Below are 18152 nucleotides of genomic sequence, written 5' to 3'. Positions count from 1 at the left end.
TCCTCTCTCTGTCGCTCACATGAAGTTTCTTTGATTATGTTTGAAACACACTCTCTCTCTCTCTCCTCTCTCTCACAGTGAATAGTGAACAGTCGTGTCTGGCTGTTTTGCCTGCAGCTGCTTGTTCTGTACAGCCGAGAAAACGTGCTGATGCAGCAACTTCTGACTTCTGAGTTTAACACAAAGTGACATGAGCGTTAGTGAACGGAGAGAGTGGAGCTGCACTGAACACATCGTGGCTAAAAACTTTATTTAAACAATCATTTAGATAATAAAAAGTGTGTCGTCATATACACATATACACATATACACATATACAGGCTCTGAGCGCTGAAGATAAACACACTCAGAGTGTAAATGGTGCATGAGTGAGACAGGCACAAAAGAGAAGAGACCTTTGTGACAATAGTTCATGGATTGTGGTTTTATAATGTGTCATGCAGTTTGACAGGAGGCATTTTAAGTATGTGTTTGAGCTGAGGTGAGTGGGCGTCGCCCTGCGTGTTGCCTCCATGAAATGAGATGTGCCCGAGGGGAGAAGCCAGGTTCAGGATCCAGGCCAGGTCTAAAGTGAGATACTGTCCCTAAACACAACACATGAAACATGTCACTGATGGTGCATGTATGGATCATGGTCATTAAACAGCTCGTGGCTCCTTGCTTTGCTCCTGAGCAGGTGAACTGCTTCACCTGGTGCAGATCTGATCTGTTATCAGGAGCAGGCGTGGCGGCTGTTGGCACACACACCAGAGAAATCTAACAAAGCTGAAGCAGCTTGCGTAAGACGTCCATCACCGAGCTAATCCTGACGTTTCTATTGGAAGGTGGAGGACTGGAATGAGGTCTTCAGTCAGTGTGGGTTAAAGTGGTTTAGAGGACAGAGCAGTACTGACAGTCTCCTGCCGAGCTGCTCAGTGACAAAGCCTCTCAAACACTTGACTCAGCCTCTGATCATCCAGTCGATTGTTATCGTTATAAAACTGCTCCTGTGTCTGTTTTAAATGGTGACAAATAACAACGGATCACAGGAAGCTCCTGCAGCTTCTTATCAGATGTTTTTTGTTGTTCATGACGAAGATGTGAAGATATCAGGAGAAAAATATTTGAACCTGTGTTGTTTTGACAGGTCAGATTCTTATCTGGATGCTTGATAAGAAACTTTGTGATAGTGGAACTATGATGCATTGACAGCTCACCGTGCTGTCTGCTTTGATCTGCATCCAAACCAAAGAGCCGTCCAGTTTCCAGAGAGTAAATCACCCTGATCTGTCCTGACTCAGCGTGTACTTCTCTGAATACTCTGACAGAGGCCACTTCAAATACTCTGACTCTCATTTTCAGCTGTCCACATACTTTTAGGCATTTCTGCTTCACGGCTGTTTTTCCTGGTTACAGGCCTCTTGGTTCCAGTGAAGGGAAACTTCACTGCTCCAGCATCAGCATCATGTGTTAGACAATAATGTGCTTTGTGACGACAGTTTGCAGGAGGCCTGTTTCAACAGAGCCACTAAACCAGGTCCACACTGACATGGTTTTCCCAGTTTGGTGTGGAGGAACTGGACCGGTCTGCACAGACCCCCATCCAGCACTGAACCGTCAGTGTCTGAAACCCACAACCCGACATTTCTAACACTTAAAGCTGCAGTAAGCAGTAATACACAGACAGCAGGCGCCTGTTGTCTGCTTCACATCATCAGGTGAAACATGTTAAAGGTGAACACCACACCTCTACATGTTTCAGTCTGTGTTGAATCTTCCTCAGAAAACATTTGTAAAGTCGTTTTTTTTTTTTTAAAGTAGTGTGTGTTCTCCTGCTGTGTGTATCAGCCGCTCTGCTGGATGTCAAGTTTGAAACCAGTCGCTCCACTTCTCCTGCTGCTGCCTCGATCACTGCCTCCAGCATGAACCTGCCCTCACCCCTTTTTTAAACCTTTTCTGCCTCTGGAGTTTCCTCTCTCCCTCTCTCTCTCTCTCTCTCTGTATGACTCGCCGGTTTCAGCCAACTCATTATTTATGCAAAGAAACCTCTGACTCATCAAGGTGATCTCCACACGGCTGACTCACCTCAAACATGTGATTATGAATATGTAATATACACCTGCAAACAGGAAGCCATGCCTAATAAGGTCACTCTCCTTTCATTTAAGAACTGAGTCTGATCTGTTTTACTGTGGTTCCACCAAACTAACCTGCACAGTTTTTCTGTTCTAAAGCTGAAAATAAAAGGTGTGTCTGACAGGTGTCCTGATCTCTCACCACACTGAGGGACTGACAATAAAAAAACAATTCCAGTGACAGGAGAGCTAAAGAAAACACATTAACCTGCAGCCACCGGCCTGTGATTGACGTGTGATCTTTAGTTTGGTGCAGACACATAACAGCGACCTGTTGTTGACACTGAAGATGGCGAGAAAATATTAGAAACTAGACTCACCAGTTTGACTTCACACTGCAACAACACATGAAGAAACAGGAAGAGTTGAAGGAGTTCTATCAAATGAGAACGTAATAGAGAGTTTTGTTGGGAGCCTCCTGCCTGCACCAGGCTGTGGCCTACATCTGCAGCTTCAGGCACAACACCAGCACACAGCTTAGTAGCAATCCCTTATCATGGTGTAATAAAGCCATATTAACAGAGCTGAACCTGTCAGTCCAGACTGACTGCTTCTTTTTCCATCCACCTGTCCACCTGGACACACTGTAAATGAAACAACAGCCTGTTTACTCAAACAGCACAGAGCTGTGATGTCATGTCAGCACAGAGGTGTTTGGTCTGAGCACCTCCACCTCACCCTGTTAGGTAAATATGAAGTCACATGTTCATATGCAAACTGCTCACGGATGTTTACAGCCAATTACGGACATAACGTACCTTCCTGTTCTACTTAAAGAGTGAAGTCATATCTGGAGAGAACCTGTGGTACAACTTTCTAATAAAGCACCATTTATGAAGGTTTTTACTCTGGAATCCCAGAATCTTTTATTTGTCAGTGTACAATGAAATTTTACTGAGCAGTTTCCTGGAACAGATCACTATGACTTTACAATTTAAATGATTAAACACTATAATATATTTTAACATGGACAAATGAAGTATTGCACAGTAAATGAGGCATACAGAACATTTCCCAGAGTATGGATTTATCAGGTTTTAGCAGCATTAAGTGGCCCTGAGCTCCTGAGGTAACAGGTGGTGTCCCTGAGGACGCTGTGGCGTCCCCTCAGTCTCGTAGATGTCCTCTAGGGAGAGGAGAGGGCACCCAGTCATTTCCTCTGCAGCACCGATGACCGTCCTGAGCAGCTCAGGACAGAGTCTATGGAGCAGCGATGGAAGGACCCAGGTTGTTCTTCCTCAGGACTCTCAGGAAATACAGTCTCTGCTGTGGTGTTTGTGTTCCAGGTCTGGTCCTCCTCAGTGACCCTCTGTCTCTCTGTGATGGTGAAATCAACACTCAGCTCTTTGGTCTTGCAGGTGTTGCAGTCTCATCTCTAGATGAAGGCTGCTGCTGGGGTGGGTGTGGGTGCAGTCATGGACTCATGGGGGCTTTACAGATCAGAGAATCCTCCTCCTGTCTTTTTAAATCACCTCTGTGGTCGACTGTTTCTCTTCTCTGGAATCCATTTGCTCACATTTGCGTAGAGTTTGATCAGCTGTTGATAAGAGTGTCACAGAGTCAGAGAGTAGAACACAGTAAATGTGAGATGCTGATGGTGAGAGGGTTTTTTCCGTTCTGTTACATCGACTCGGTTTCACACTTTCTAATAACTGCAGTTTAATAAAAGGTCATTTCTCAGTTTCTAATGAGGAGTCAGTCAAAGTCAGTGAAGACACTGTGACTGTTTGACCCTCACACTCACATGAACACAGATTTAGGACAGACGAGATCAGATACATTCTCCATTCATCTATTAATATTATCATGTTTCCCAGAGGAGCAGAGGCAGAGATGATGAATCCTCCTCCCTGTTTCTCTGACATCGATACAGGAAATTCACAGCACACATTATGGTAACACTTTTCCTCAGAAATGCCTGGAAAGAAACTGGATATCTGAATGTAAATCCTTAGCAGAGCCCACGCTGATTACAGTGAAACTGGAGATAGTTTTGAACTGTTCCAACCCCCGACCGTCGAGCTTTTCCTTCTCACATGACGCAGAGATTCGTAGTAGTTTTTAAAACAATGGCTCGAAGATTTTAAAGATGAGTCAACAAAGGCAGCGTCTCGATTCCAGCTGATGATTAAAGTGTCAGAGAGAACAGAATAAAGAGGGAATCATCCTGTCGGAGACACCTGACGCTGCAGGTTCAGGACAGTTGGTGACCTCTCTCTCTGACCTTCTCCTCGTCTGTTCATCTGTCCAGAGGAGGGAGCAGGACGCTGAACAAAAAGCTCTGAGGTGTCTGATCCTCTCCTGCTGGATGGATCATACACCTTCACACCATAGATCACTTGTTTATATTTGATACTGAGCTGAAATATCCTGGATTTTAGCTCTGAGATTATCTAAATGAAACCGTGACACTGCAGATGTCGTCCCAGGCGTAGCTGTAAACGCTCAGAAATGTTTTGTTTGTGGCTTCAGCTGACTGACTGTGCCGCTTCAGCGTCTAAATGAAGGAATGAAGGTATAATTTTCATGTGTGGTGTTTCCCTGTAATTCTGTTTCATAATAAGAACACAGCAGGAGTTTCAGCCCTGTTCTCTTATTAAGTGTAGAGGCAGTAATCTCTGATGATCCCATGTGTGGCAGATGGAGGGGTGTGTGTGTGTGTGTGTGTGCAGCATGTAACTGCTTCTGATCAAAACAGAGTCTTCACCCACTGACCTCTGATCAGCCTTCACATCATTATACCTGATCTTTGCTCTGTGTGAGGCAGAGAGGGACAGGTCCAGGTCCAGACTGAGCTTTTAGCTGAATTGGGTTTGTAGCCTTCATGTAACATGCTACCACAGGGACTGGGAGTCTCAGGGGGGAGGCGGGGGAGGAGGGGGGGGAGGGGTTTCCATTTCACACATCATGTGAGCAGAGACTGAGACATACACACGTTCCCCTGTCAGAGGAGTGTGTGTTTGCCAACATGTCGGAGTTTAAAATGAATTTTCCAAACTTTTAGAATCTGATCAGAATCATAGAAATGAATGAAAACGAGTTGGAGCTGATGTAAATGTAAATCTAATATCTGCAGCTTCTGTTCATGAGAGACGAGAAAAATCCATCACACATCATCTTCAACAGATGTAACTAAAGTCAAGTCATGATTTTAGTCACAGCCTGAGACAGTATGAGTAAGAATGGAGGTTTGAGCCTTCAAAATAAAAGCTTTAGATTTGTTACAAGTGGAAACAGCAGAGCAATAATAATAATATAAACAGCACTGCTGAATTATTTGAATAAACATGGTCAGACTCTGATATTCTGATTCTAATAAAACACCTTATAGGCCTGAAACATCCGAATGCTTCTGAGCATAAAGTGAAACGTTTTGGATGATTTCTAATAATCTATGATGATAAACTGTCTTCAACACACTGTTTATGATTTTATTATGTCAGTTTTTTATTTAGTAAAACCTTAAAACCTTTTTGTTCCTTAAACGTTGATCCTGTACAAACCTCCAGACCTAAAGAAAATAACTAAAACTGAAACTAATCAAACTATTAACTATGGATATGATCAGGAAGTGCTTTGTTTGATGGGTCTGAAAAGGTTTCCTGGAATATTTTTGCATATACTAATACAAAAATAAAAGTCCTGCTTTCAAAGTTCTTTAAAATAAAAGTGGTTTTATCTTCATCTTAAAGTAACTGTAACTTTATTTTGAAATTCCTAAACAGAGGAAGTCCAGGCACCTGCTGTCAGCTGGTTGTCCTGACAACGGAGACACAATAGGAGGGGGGAGGGGGAGGGGGAGGAGCCTCTGGGTGTTGAAGACCAATGACAGGACAGGTAGCAACAGGTGAGCAGAAGACACACACCTGACACACACACACACACACACTGAGGCAGAGCAGAGGAGGCTCCTGGGACCGCAGCTCTGACGGGACAGGGAACCAGAGAAGCGAGGACCATTTCACCGCCTCCGAGGACCAGCTGCTGCGGATCTGGATTATTACCGGGATTATTTCCCCGACGACAGAAACAAACGGGAACTATTCAGTCAGAAGTTTACAGAGTGTGTGTGGTGAGTTAGAGAGTGTGTGCGGCTGCAGGGTGTTTATTTTAGAGTATCACCCCTGTGTGTGTGTGTGTGTGGTAGATTAATGATCCTGGGTCTCCTGGACTCGTCCTGCTCTGATCCACGTTGCTCGGTTCTGTTGCTCTGATGGAGACTTCCCGTGTGTTCGGCTCCGGTGTTTCTCCAGCAGCAGAGCAGCAGGACCCGGTTCGGCTGTGAGACGTTCACTTGTATCCGTTCACCACCTGTTTGTACAAACCGGGGACTCGCCGCTTTAATCCCACAGTCGCTGACTTACACAGGAGCCATGATCAGCTCGGAGGGCCTGCGCCCGGCCACGAACGGCAGGAAGCCGCTGGGGAAGCTCGCCTCTCGGCTGGAGGAGGTGAAGAACCCGTGGCGGCAGGTCTCCACGCTGGAGCTGAGCCACAACGAGGCGGCCCGGCTGGCCACGGACGCCCTGCTGGAGCACGGGGAGAAGGAGTACCGCAGGGTCCTGAGCGAGGAGCGGGAGCTCAACTTCCTCTCCCCGCAGGAGATCCACTACATCACCCACCACGCGGCCAAAACCTGCGGCGCCGACAGCAACGGCGTCGGCCCCAACGACCGGGACTTCGGGGACGGGGACGCCGTGTCCGAGCTCACCTCCGGGACTTACTTCCCCATGATGTCCGACGAGGAGCCGCCGATGCTGGAGCTCGGCTGGCCGGACTCCCCGGCGAGATACGGACCGTCGGAGACCCAGATCTACTTCCAGAGGGACAAGTCTCACAACGTCAAAGACCTCATCAGGTCCCTGATCAACAAAGCCAAGAAGGTAAGAAGTCACTGTGGTCCAAACTGTGGCTCTGGGACCTCATGAGGTCCCACAGTCTGAGGAGGTTAACACACCTGAGGTCAGACACCTGTTCAACACCTGTCCTCAGTGATGATCTGTTTGACCTGGTTTAGTATTTTCCATGTGATCATCTCTAAGTCAGTACTGGTCACAGTGTGCAGAGCAAACAGCAGCCAGCGTTAGAATACAGGTCAGAGCTCTGCAGGTCACCTGGAGGTCCAGGATCCAGAGGGGTCCTCAGCTAAAGGACACAGTCAGTCCACAACATGTCAGAGCAGCTACATGATGCATGACGGCAGCTGTGTAAATGAAGTTCACTGGAACTTCATTCAGCACAAACACAAAGATTAAACACACACACACACACACACACACACTGGAAAAAGAGCTTTGTTTGGTGCAGTTTGACAGAAAGAGGAAAGTTTCTCTGTGTTCACCAAACTGAATCTATGAGCTCCTTTCAGTGCAGTTTGAGAGTGATGCACACAGGAAGCAGCAAGTGAATAATAAAACCAGTGAAACAGATAAAAGCAGTGACAGTTTAAAACAGGAATACAATCAAATAAACCATAATAAGAACATTTTGATAATAGTCTAAGTTAGATTGTGAAAGTGGACGTTTCAGTGAAGTCGGAGACGTCATGTGTCAGTTGAATCTCTGAGTCTGAGTCTTTAGCAGATCCTTTTTATGTGTGAGGGGATCTCAGAGGATCATGAACCAGGGAGTCGAGGCTTTTTGTGAAACTCATATCTGACACAGATCATCATTCATCGTGACAGTGTCGGTTTCCTGAGAGAGAGAAATCATTGTCTCCTCCTGTCTTTTTGTTTTTCACCTCTCTCACCTGAGTGCACCCCCCTCCCTCCCTCCCTCCCCCCCCTCCCCTCGGGGTGGTTTCCTCTCAGTTTGCTTACAAACAAATGCAGCAGGTCTGAGCCCGTCCTCCCCCGCTGCTGTGTTTGCTCAGCTCTTATCTGTGAGCACCGAGGCCTCACTCTGTCGCTCACTTCACTGACCGAAGCTCACGGGTCGAGTGTGGATCGATCAGGAGTCACTGAGCCTGTAAACCCCCCCACCCTCCCCTCACAGGAGCAACACACCCAGACTGAAAGAGACTCTTTGTGGCTGGTGTGTGTGATGGTGTTGTTTCTCTGTGTCTTGGTGGTTGTTTTCTCTCTTCGTGTCATTCTGTGTATTTCTGTGGTGGTTTGTTGTTGAAATGAAAAGAAACCATCTCATTTCTAACCATTAACTTCAGCTGATGCCTCCTTCACTTGTCGTCAGTTCTGTGTTGTCTCATGACCACTCAGCTGATATATAACACAGCAGTCAAATAAGAAAGGCAGTGGGTTTATTTGCAGACAGTGAGTCACCTCTCCACAGACGCTTCCTTCTTCTGTAGGTATAAATAGCCTTGTTTTAAATGCAGGATCACCGAGGCTGCCGCTAATAAAAATGAGAACACAGCGAGAGGAATTCAAACCTGTTTGGTTTGTGTAGAAATACGAGTTAAAGGAGGCTTTTTCCCTCTCAGACATGGCAGCGACGTCGACCTCTTTCTCACAGGTTTGTGCAGAGTCAGCAGGTTTGGAGGTCAAATGACACCATGAGGCTGATAAACGTCCGTCTGTCTGTCTGTCTGTCTGTCTGTCTGTCAGCAGAGCCGGACATTTGTTTATTCCACTTATCTGAAGTTCACAGGATCACAACAGTAAAGAGCGTTAGTCGGTCCCAGTCTGTTTTAGAAGGTGGATCTATGTGTGTGTGTATACGTCTGAACATGTCTGTGTGTGTGAACATTAATGTTGCATAACACACACCATAAAGAGGCTCTTTCTTTTCAGTGCACATGCAGAGTGAGGCGTTCACTGTTTATGTTAAATGAACGTCCAGAAAAAAGAGCGGTGCCCCCGGGGGCCCCTCAGACCTCCAGGGGCCCGAAAAGCCCCAGTTTTAATCTGTGTCAGTTGCTTTTTATTCATTTGATTGTGTGAAAACTTTTTGTACCACTGGGTCCTGTTTTCTTACCTAACGCTGTGTGTCAGCTCTCATCCTGACCAGCACTCTTCAGTTTCTATTTGATCGACACGGTGCAGTTTCTGTTCTGAGTCTGGGTCCAGGTCTTTCAGTGCTGGTTGGTTTCTGGGTCTCCAGATCTGATAAAGCTGCTGTGGACTCTGTACTTTATGAAAACTCTGAGGCATTCAGGGCCTGACGGTAAATTTTTCTCCTGGGGCCACAGAACAGGTTCATCCGGCCGTGGTGTCAATCTCCACATATTTCTTAGAATCCAGCTGTAATTTCTGAAGCTGTAATTATCTTTTAATTACTGAGTCATAAATCTTTGGTTTCATAAATTTTATAGAGCTGTAATTAAACAATCTGTTATCTGAACACAGGTGGCCCCTGAGGTTATTTTCTTCAGTCAGTGGTCTGACGTTAGAGATTCTCTGGGTTCCAGCTACAGATTGTTTTCATTATCATGAATCAGTCCGTTAGATCTTTGGTTAATTGTTTAGTAGAAGAGAAGAGAATTTTTTGTCGTTTTGCTTTAAAAAAAATAATCAAATGAATCAACTAATCAGGTCAGTGCACGTGTCAGAGATCTCTCTCTGCTTCAGGGATTCATTTTCCAGCTGTAAATCATCCTCCAGTGATTTGCTCCTGTTTTGGCTCGTTCAGGTGTGTCTGATGGAACCTGCAGAGATGTTTTTGCTGTTAAAGTGACAGTGACCCTGACAGTGTCCGCTGCACACACTCATGAAATCTTGATGAAACGCTGCGTGCTATCGTCTCTCATATGTCCCTCCTGCTGCAGGTGATCGCCGTGGTGATGGACGTGTTCACTGACGTGGACCTGATGTGCGATCTCATGGAGGCGTCCAACAAGCGCCGGGTCCCCGTCTACATCCTGCTGGACGAGAAGAACCTGAGCTACTTCACAGACATGTGCTGTGCACTCGACATTCAGAACTCACACCTGAGTGTAAGCACAGCGCTGAACACTTTCCCTTATATAACATGTGACAGACAGGTGAACACACGGAGACAGTAAAGGTCTCAGTGTGTATGTACAGTATCTGTGTGTGTGTGTGTGTGTATAGGCGTCTCTACACTCCACTCCCAGAAGTCACACTGGAAGTGTCAGAGACTGTGGCTTTATCTGTGCTGCTCAGAGATCAGTGTTTGTGGATAGATAGCTGCAACCAGCTATTATTTTTATTATTGATTATTACTGATTATTTCCTCAGTGAACTGTTTCATTGGTTCGATTCATAAAAATATAAAAACGTCTTCTTTTGTTGGAGCAACCATGTAAAACTCAAGACATTCAGTCTTTTCAGTCACAGATGATTAATCCCTGTGTCATATAACATCATATGTTAATATCACGAATCCAAAGAAGCCAGCAAATATTCCCATTTTTAAAAAAAAACATGTTTCTTAAAAAACGATCAATCACTCTGATGGTTTCAGACAGATTTGTTTGCTTTAATGAGACAAACAGCCTCCAGATATTTCACATATTTTTAATGAGTGTTTGATAAAAACACCAGAGGAGTGGTTCATCCTGCTCCTCTGGTGCAGTGTGAAGTTTAGAGGAGCGTACATGAGAGTTTGTGTTTTTCTCAGAATCCAGAACAACTTTCTGATTTCTTCATTTCTTATTATCTCGGTGTGTAAGTGAAACACTGCGTCTCTTCTTGTTTCTGACAGTCAACTGTGTGTCTGTGTGTTTGTGTGTGTGTGTGTGCAGAACATGCGTATTCGCAGTGTGTGCGGCGACACGTACTGCACCAAGAGCGGCAAGAAATTCACCGGTCAGGTCCTGGAGAAGTTCATGATCATTGACTGTGAAGAGGTCATCGCAGGGTCGTACAGGTCAGGACACACTCTTTTCCTTTCTCACTGATTTGAAGCGGAAACATGACATGAGTGTGTTGTGTGTGTTGTGTTTGTCATTTCTGCAGTAATCAAAGAAAAGTTCAATAAATCCTGGAATGGAGAAAAGATCACAGGCTGACGATCTGTAAGAACACGTGTAGGAGGATTCTTCTTTCATAGAAAGCAGAAAAATAAAGCTGAACAAACAGTCGACACAACATGTGAACATAGAAATAGGTGCGAGCAGAGCCGCTCACATTCAGCTGTCTGACATTTACTTTGCATCCCTCCTGATAAGCAGCACAACAGTGGATTATAGGAGGAAGCTGAGCCCAGTGTGTGACAATGGTGGTGCTGTGCAGAGAGACTGAGCTGCTGTTAGTGAGAATACCTGAGTAATACCTGTAATTACAGCTGCACGCTCAGCATGAGGATGATAATGTAGCAGCGACAGAGGCATGTGTGGAGAGAGAGTGAGTTTATTTCTCTTTTCACGTCTGCGTTTGATGTTGAAGCTTCTGTTGCTCTTTGCTTTCTGTGTTTGGTGTTTTCATGAATTATTTTGTCCATAAAACATCACAACAGTGAAAAATACCTGCTCTAATGTTCCACAGTCCAAGGACATGTTTATTACTGTCACTCATTTATTAAGAGATTCATGTTTCTCACAAACAAAAACCTGCACACGTTTTCTGCTTCAGAATAAACTAGAACTATGAGCAGATTATCAGTGAGCTGAGCTGCAGCTTTAATCTGCTCCTCATGTAAAGATCAAAGTAGAACAAAAGAGTTTGGAAACAGAAGTTCAGCTGCAGTTCTTCTCTTCACTGTCACTTACTCATCCTCAGCTCAGAACTGGCTCCATTTTGTTTTGCTGTTTGCGCCTCATTCCCACAGGGAGAAGTGTGTCTACATGCTCCTGTTGTGTGTGTGTGTGTGTGTGTGTGTGTCAGAGTGTAATGTACCAGTGAAGCTGTCAGACAAACACTGCCGTAAAACTCTGGGGATTTTAACAACTTAGAGGGAGGGAGGGAGGGAGGGAGTGTTGATCATGGCTGGAGTTGTTTTTGTCACCCTCCTGCTTCATGCTGTAATTATAACTCCCAACAAACCTGAAGCCGTTCTCATCAATAAGAGATAATTAGATTTGAACTTTATGAAAACACCTCACATTTACTCTGCGACGTTTCAAAGTCTCTGGCTCCATCTGCAGCTGAACTCTGGCTGTTCATAGGAAAGAAACAGCTTTGATATTAGATATTAGGAGACACATTTCGTGCTCTTTCACTTGAATCACCTGTACACAGGTGTAGTGCTCAAAGTTCACTGTGTTGATGCAGTGGTTTTCTCAGCCTCCACTACTTGAGGTGAGGTTTTATGTTTGAGCAACAGTCTCTCTAATAACTAGACCGACCACATTTATAATTTGTGACAAATGTTTGACAGGAGATTTTTGCATATTGACACCTTCTTTCATCTTTGTATAGTCACTCACCTGATCCAGGTGTGTCACCGCCCTCATTCACTCGCCTTTGTTTCCTGCTTCCTCCTGTTTTCCTGCCAATGTTACATAACTTCTTTTCAATGTGCGGTGTGGTCAGGTTGTTTATCTGTGTATTTTCTCCCTGACATTCAGTGGCCTGTTCAGTCGGACGCTGCAGCTGCAGCAGAGGGTTTTTATTCGTGGACTAAGTCGTGGTTTCAGGTGTGTTTGAAGCGGATGGGTACGGTCAGGTCAGGCATGTGGACCGGGCTGCTGACTGTGGAATGAAGGGCGAGGTCTGACGAGATGCCAGGTGGCTCAGTCAAGGCCAAATGCTTTATCACCTCAGCACCTCCCTCCCTCCCTCCCTCCCTCACACGCTATCTTAATGTCCTCTGATATTAAACCACTGAAAACACTGGGTGAGAGTTTGATATCAGGGGAGTGTCCGAGTCTGTGAATCTGAGATTATTTTGTTTGAGAAGCAAATAACAAACACTGATTCAGTGATATGTGATATCAGATTTCATCTGTTAATCCAAAGGAAAGTGTAAAAGCTCTTCATATTTTATAATATAATACTTCACATACTTTACATGGGCGCTCAGGCCTTATGGATTTAGTTTTCTTAATGTCAGTCCATTGCAAGTAAAATATTAGATTGTTCTATTATGTTTCTTTTCTTTCTTGTTCTGTCAAAACAAGAAATTCAGTAAAGTAGGAAAGTTGTAGCACCTCATAAACTAACAGAACACGATCAAATAAATACAAATAATACTAAAGAATAAACAGATAATGAATGACAGTAAAACAGTTATAATCATAGAGAACTATTGAATATATTACGGTGCATTCAATGCTCAGGAAGGTTAAACAGGGAGGTTAAAGTAAACTGTTACCACTGAAATAAAATCTATGAAACACAGCACAACAGCTAAAATGTTTTTTCTTTACAATCATCAAATATATTTATCACCTAAACTGTTCAGAGTCGTACAGTCAGTATTAACTGTTCCAGGAAGTAGCAGCATTATTTTATTGGTCTTCTGTGGAAAACATGACCCACGCTTAGTCATTTTCTCGGAGTGTGACTGGAAGCTCCGAGCGGTAAGACGCTGAAAACAGACCTGATGATTTACAGTTTGTACAGAGGAGGCGTGCTCTGATCGCTTCCTCTTCAGGTGAACTGAGTCCAACATATCTGAGCGGTGAGTGATTTATCAGAGAGGAAAGTCGTCCTGCAGGTTCCTCTGAGTCTCTTGGCTTCTGTACAGCAACACACCATCTCAGCCTGTGGCTCAGAGAGACTTTCATTTACTTCAAATTGGTTTACACTCAGAGAAGAATGTGTGTGTTTAACTGTGGCAGCAGAGATGATTAAAGCTCATCAAAGGAGGTTTGATGAAGTTGTTAAAAACATTAGAGTGATGCTCTTTGTGATGTTTTGAGTGGATTTGTGAGAAGCAGAAAACACCTGCAGAGTGGAGACGCTCTCTGAGACAAGTCAGTGCAGATGCTGTTTATTATGGCAAGTTCAATCAAAACTGTTTCTCCATCTCAAACCTGATACCTGTCATTTACAAGCCTCGGTCTGAAGAACTCGTCAGCAGCTAAAGTCATGAGGTTATTCATGTTTTCTGATCAGTAATGTCTGTAGACTTTAAGTGTTGAAGCGAAGATCAGAGAGCTTTACGTTCGTCTGTTAAAGTGTCCTAACTCTGGTCATTGTAACATCACTCTCCAGCTGTTTGTCACCTGTAAATATGAGCTCACAGTTGGAAGAACGTTTTAATGGAATCAGCACAGACTGAAATGTTTTCTGTGGATGATGCAGGGAGGTCGTTCAGAGACGTTTGCGTGGTTTCACTGTTTTTCAGTTCGCTTGACACACATCTCTGCATGGCACATTACTGAGGTGCTGGGGTGTGTGTGTGTGTGTCGTAACACCCCTCTGCTTTATGTTTATCTTTAGCAGAAGCTAACCAACACTGCTGAAGCTCTGAATTAGCTCTAACTTAGCTTTCTTTAGATTTTATCTGCATCAGTCACATTGAAATGAGAGACCTCTTCTTAAAGTTTATTATTATGTATATATATTATATATAAGGTTTATTATTCCGTGTGTCTAACACACATCGCTCTGCCTCTGAGCCCGTGTGTCCTCTGTTCAGCCAGCAAAGGATTATTTCTGCTGCTCAGTGGTCATGAACCTCCAGTCTGCTGCTGGAGGATAAGCTCATGAGTCACCACAGTGACAGTGACTCACCAGGAAGTAGTTAAAGCTGATCTGCACTTTTATCAGCTGGAGGAGAGATTTACACAAAGATAGCTGAGCCCAAGGCACATTTTTACTTTTCATGTCATGCAGAGCTTTTTCCTCACTCACTTGAATTTAGATCAATTTCATTTACTTTTTTATTTATCCTCTGTAGTTTCACCTGGCTGTCGGCTCAGGTGCACAGCAACATGGTGATGCATTTCTCCGGACGCATCGCCGACAGCTTCGACCGGGAGTTCCGCTGTCTGTACGCCGACTCGCAGATCATTGACTGCTTCTACAACCCAGACGAGGAGGGGATGCCTTACTACCCGCCCTACCAAGCCGTGATGGGCCCCGGTATGGGCATGGCGCTCGGCCCGGTCATGGGACTGGATTTACTCTCTGACAGGTACGAAGCAGACATTTCTAACTAGTAGCAGTTACATCCATTATCAGTTATTCTGAATTTTACTTGTAATAAAAACAAAGCTGTAAGAACAGTGTTGTCCATTTACATCTCATTTCAGATGAACAAACTGTAAAAATAAATGCTCAGGATGCTAACCTGTAGTTTCCCTCCTCCAGCAGGCAGAGGGACAGGGGCTGCTCTGAAAACTCCAGCAGCCAATCGAGTAACAGCGTCTCCAGTGTGAAGGCTGCGCCCGGGATGACCTCTAACACCGTCTACAAGGTCACTCAAAGCCACGACAAGAAGGAGCCCAGCAACAACTTACACCTCAGCCCTGAGAGGAGAGGTGGAGGTGGAGACCATGCAGGAGGACACACCCCGACATCAGGACCCTGGATCTCTGCTAACGGAGCAGCCAATCACATCCCAGGTCCCGAGCGGCCGTCGCCGACCTACGGTCAGTCGATGGGCATCGAGTGGAACAAGCCCAACGCGGCGGACGCCATGAGGTCGAATATCGGCGGCACCTCCTCCAAGTTCCAGGCGCTGGGGTTGTACGACCACAAACTGAGCTTGTTCCACAACACGCCCAACTCAAACCTGAACCCCAAGACCCAGACGCCCTCCCCGGTCAATGACAGCAAACTCACCCCCAAGCAGAGGACTCCCTCCAACCAGTTCCTCAACAAGCTCACAGACCGGTTCCTGCCCACCTCCAACAAAGACAAAGACATCTTCAACTTCCGGAGGTCGCCGTCCCCTCACGGCTCCTCGCCCTGGGCGGGGCCGGACCTCTCTCAAACCGAGCCGGAGAGCCAGCAGAGCCCGCCTCCCCCGCCCTCTCCGGGCGTGCTGATGAGCCGACAGGACCAGAAGAGAATGACGCTGGGCCACAGCAAGCTGGACCTGGTGAACCAATACAACAAGATGAAATCCAAGCAGGTGTACAGCCGCTTTGAGCTCAAGAGCTCCAACTAACGAACTCAGACTGATTCCCTTTGCATCTGTCTGATGTCTGGTATTATGTTCATGGAGAAAGTCTCCATGGATCTTTAGTGAATCTTGAGTTAAACCAGTCGTTTGTCTTCTGCCACAGCTCTAATGTTATCTGGTGGAAACAGAACCATTGCAGCCATGTTGGCTCACAGGCTCCTTCTCTTCAATCCACAGAGTTTTCCTCTGTGATTACAGGAATCACACTGTCTCTGCCATCATTACAAGTACAGAGGGGCTGAGATTCTCTCCTCATCACTCACTGACAGATTTACAGCTGATCTACTGACAGGGAGAAAAACTGGGTTTGAGTTCATGAAAGTTTTTAACCTTTTAAAGAAAATGTGAATTTTTGGCTTCGACTCAAAAATTAAAATACAGGTTAAAATGATTTTCCTCAGTGGAACCTCCTGCTGCCTTTTCTCCTCTGCACTCCACAGATTTTATACTCCGAGACAATCTGCATCTCAGCTTTAACTTCTTCTAAAATAACATGAATGTCAAAATCAATTTGGATTTTCTTGATTTTTCACTTTTTATATATTATTTGATACAAACAGCAAAACAGAAAAAGGATTCAGCAGTACAGAGGATAACATGTACAGACACGGTGTCACATTTAATGCAGCCCTGAATGTAACGAAAAGCCTCCTCATCCTGTTCCTTCTGTGGTTTTACTTAGATTTACATTATTCCTGTGACACTCCTGTATTATATATATTATATAAGATGTGCCTTGATCATCCTGCCTTAACGTTTACAATCATATTTTAGACAAACAGTAGAATCTCCACTGACTTAAAACAAGTGTTAATTAAAGGACACTAATGCCTGTTTTACTTTGTTTGTTCACTAAAGGGAACAAAGCTCGTTGTAAATAGAAGCAGTGCGATAATATTCCTCCTCCTCCTCCTCCTCCTCCTCCTCCTCCTCCTGCTGCTGTAGCTCATCCTCTGGGAATTTAGGTGTAAATGTAGGAAGTGAAAGTCTTTGGTGGATTTTGAGGCCATGCAGGTGGAAAATACTGCTCTCAGCAGAAATGAGATAAATAGACAGGTGTGAGAGGAATCTGTACGTTTTACAGTAAAATTTGTTTCTTCATTACAGAGGATTGACTCCTCATATTGTACTTTTTTTTAACAATAAATAGCATTTGTACAGAGACTGTTCACACACTTAGATACAGTTAATACTAATTGTATTATTTCTGTGTGTTTTCTCTCGTCGTTTTTGGAGATGAACTGTGCTGATGCACTACAGGGCTTTACATGACATTCCTCCTGAGTGTGGAAAACAGACTTTTGCTGTTGCCACCTAAGCAATACTGATTGACAATGATCAATGATTTTGATATGTGTGTTCTCACTCTGTGTGTGTGTTTACTGCTCGTCTCAGCTGGCAGTGTTGTTGTTGTTCTTTTGTCATTACGAGCTGAATCAGCCAGACAGTTTGCAGACATTGATTCGTTTATGCCTCACGTTTGTCTGAGTGATGTACATTATGTTGTAAATATGAACTGACTGTCGGACTCTGGGTTATTGTTAAAGAAACACTTCTTCAGCTGATATGTTTATGTAATTTTATTTTTACAGTGTGTTATTTACTGGAGAATGTGAACTTTTCTGTGTTTACTGTTGGTCTTAATTTGTAAGATGAACGTTTAAGGATTTAATAAAATAAAAAAGTTGAAGAGCTGCTACGTGAAGATGTTTTGTCAAAGAAATGTCATGCAGTAACTGATGAGGAGTAAAATGCAACAACAATTCCTAATAGTTGGAAACATATTTTACATCTCATAGGATATTTTCAGCCAGTTCCTCCTGCCACAACTCCCTGTAAATGAGTGATAAAAGACCATCTTGTGGTTTTCTACTGGGTCAGTAGATTGAGGATGTCTGCAGGCCATATTTAGACCTGTGTGTGTCAGGCACTTTAACATTAGGGACTGACTTTCCCCGCTGAGCCTCTGTATGTTTTCCTGTCAGGAAGTCCAGCCCAGGGGCTGGGGCACAGGCCACAGAACAAACAATGTGACAGAAGAAAAATTCTAACTGACAAAAATATAAACAATGGTTCATCCAAGAAACTGTGGCCCCAAAGTCC

General features: G+C 44.5%; 1 protein-coding gene across 2 annotated transcripts; it reads left to right on the top strand.

Annotated features, from left to right (window-relative positions):
* Positions 1–5840: 5840 nt before the first annotated feature.
* fam83c (family with sequence similarity 83 member C) lies at positions 5841–17744 on the top strand. Of its 2 annotated transcripts, none has more exons than XM_018686382.2 (5): positions 5841–6997; positions 9838–10005; positions 10777–10901; positions 14820–15056; positions 15236–17744. In XM_018686382.2, exons 1-5 carry the CDS (start codon positions 6488–6490, stop codon positions 16032–16034), a joined length of 1839 nt encoding a protein of 612 aa, XP_018541898.1. In that variant the 5' UTR covers positions 5841–6487; the 3' UTR covers positions 16035–17744. The 2 variants fall into 2 exon arrangements, with proteins under 2 accessions (XP_018541898.1, XP_018541897.1); XM_018686381.2 differs by having other exon boundaries at positions 5844–6997; positions 15233–17744.
* The last annotated feature ends 408 nt before the right edge of the window (positions 17745–18152 follow it).

This window comes from Lates calcarifer, unplaced genomic scaffold (assembly GCF_001640805.2).
Source record: "Lates calcarifer isolate ASB-BC8 unplaced genomic scaffold, TLL_Latcal_v3 _unitig_1631_quiver_445, whole genome shotgun sequence".
Lineage (NCBI taxonomy): Eukaryota > Metazoa > Chordata > Actinopteri > Centropomidae > Lates > Lates calcarifer.
This window is presented reverse-complemented; position numbering and strand designations above follow the sequence as displayed.

What these genes read in the sequence shown, in the direction of transcription:
- fam83c (XM_018686381.2), top strand. Translation starts at nt 6,488, where the DNA reads ATGATCAGCTCGGAGGGCCTGCGCCCGGCCACGAACGGCAGGAAGCCG. An exon ending in GTCATCGCAGGGTCGTACAG is followed by an intron (nt 10,902 to 14,819) that starts GTCAGGACACAC and finishes TATCCTCTGTAG; the next exon opens with TTTCACCTGGCTGTCGGCTC. An exon ending in CTGGATTTACTCTCTGACAG is followed by an intron (nt 15,057 to 15,232) that starts GTACGAAGCAGA and finishes TCCCTCCTCCAG; the next exon opens with CAGGCAGAGGGACAGGGGCT.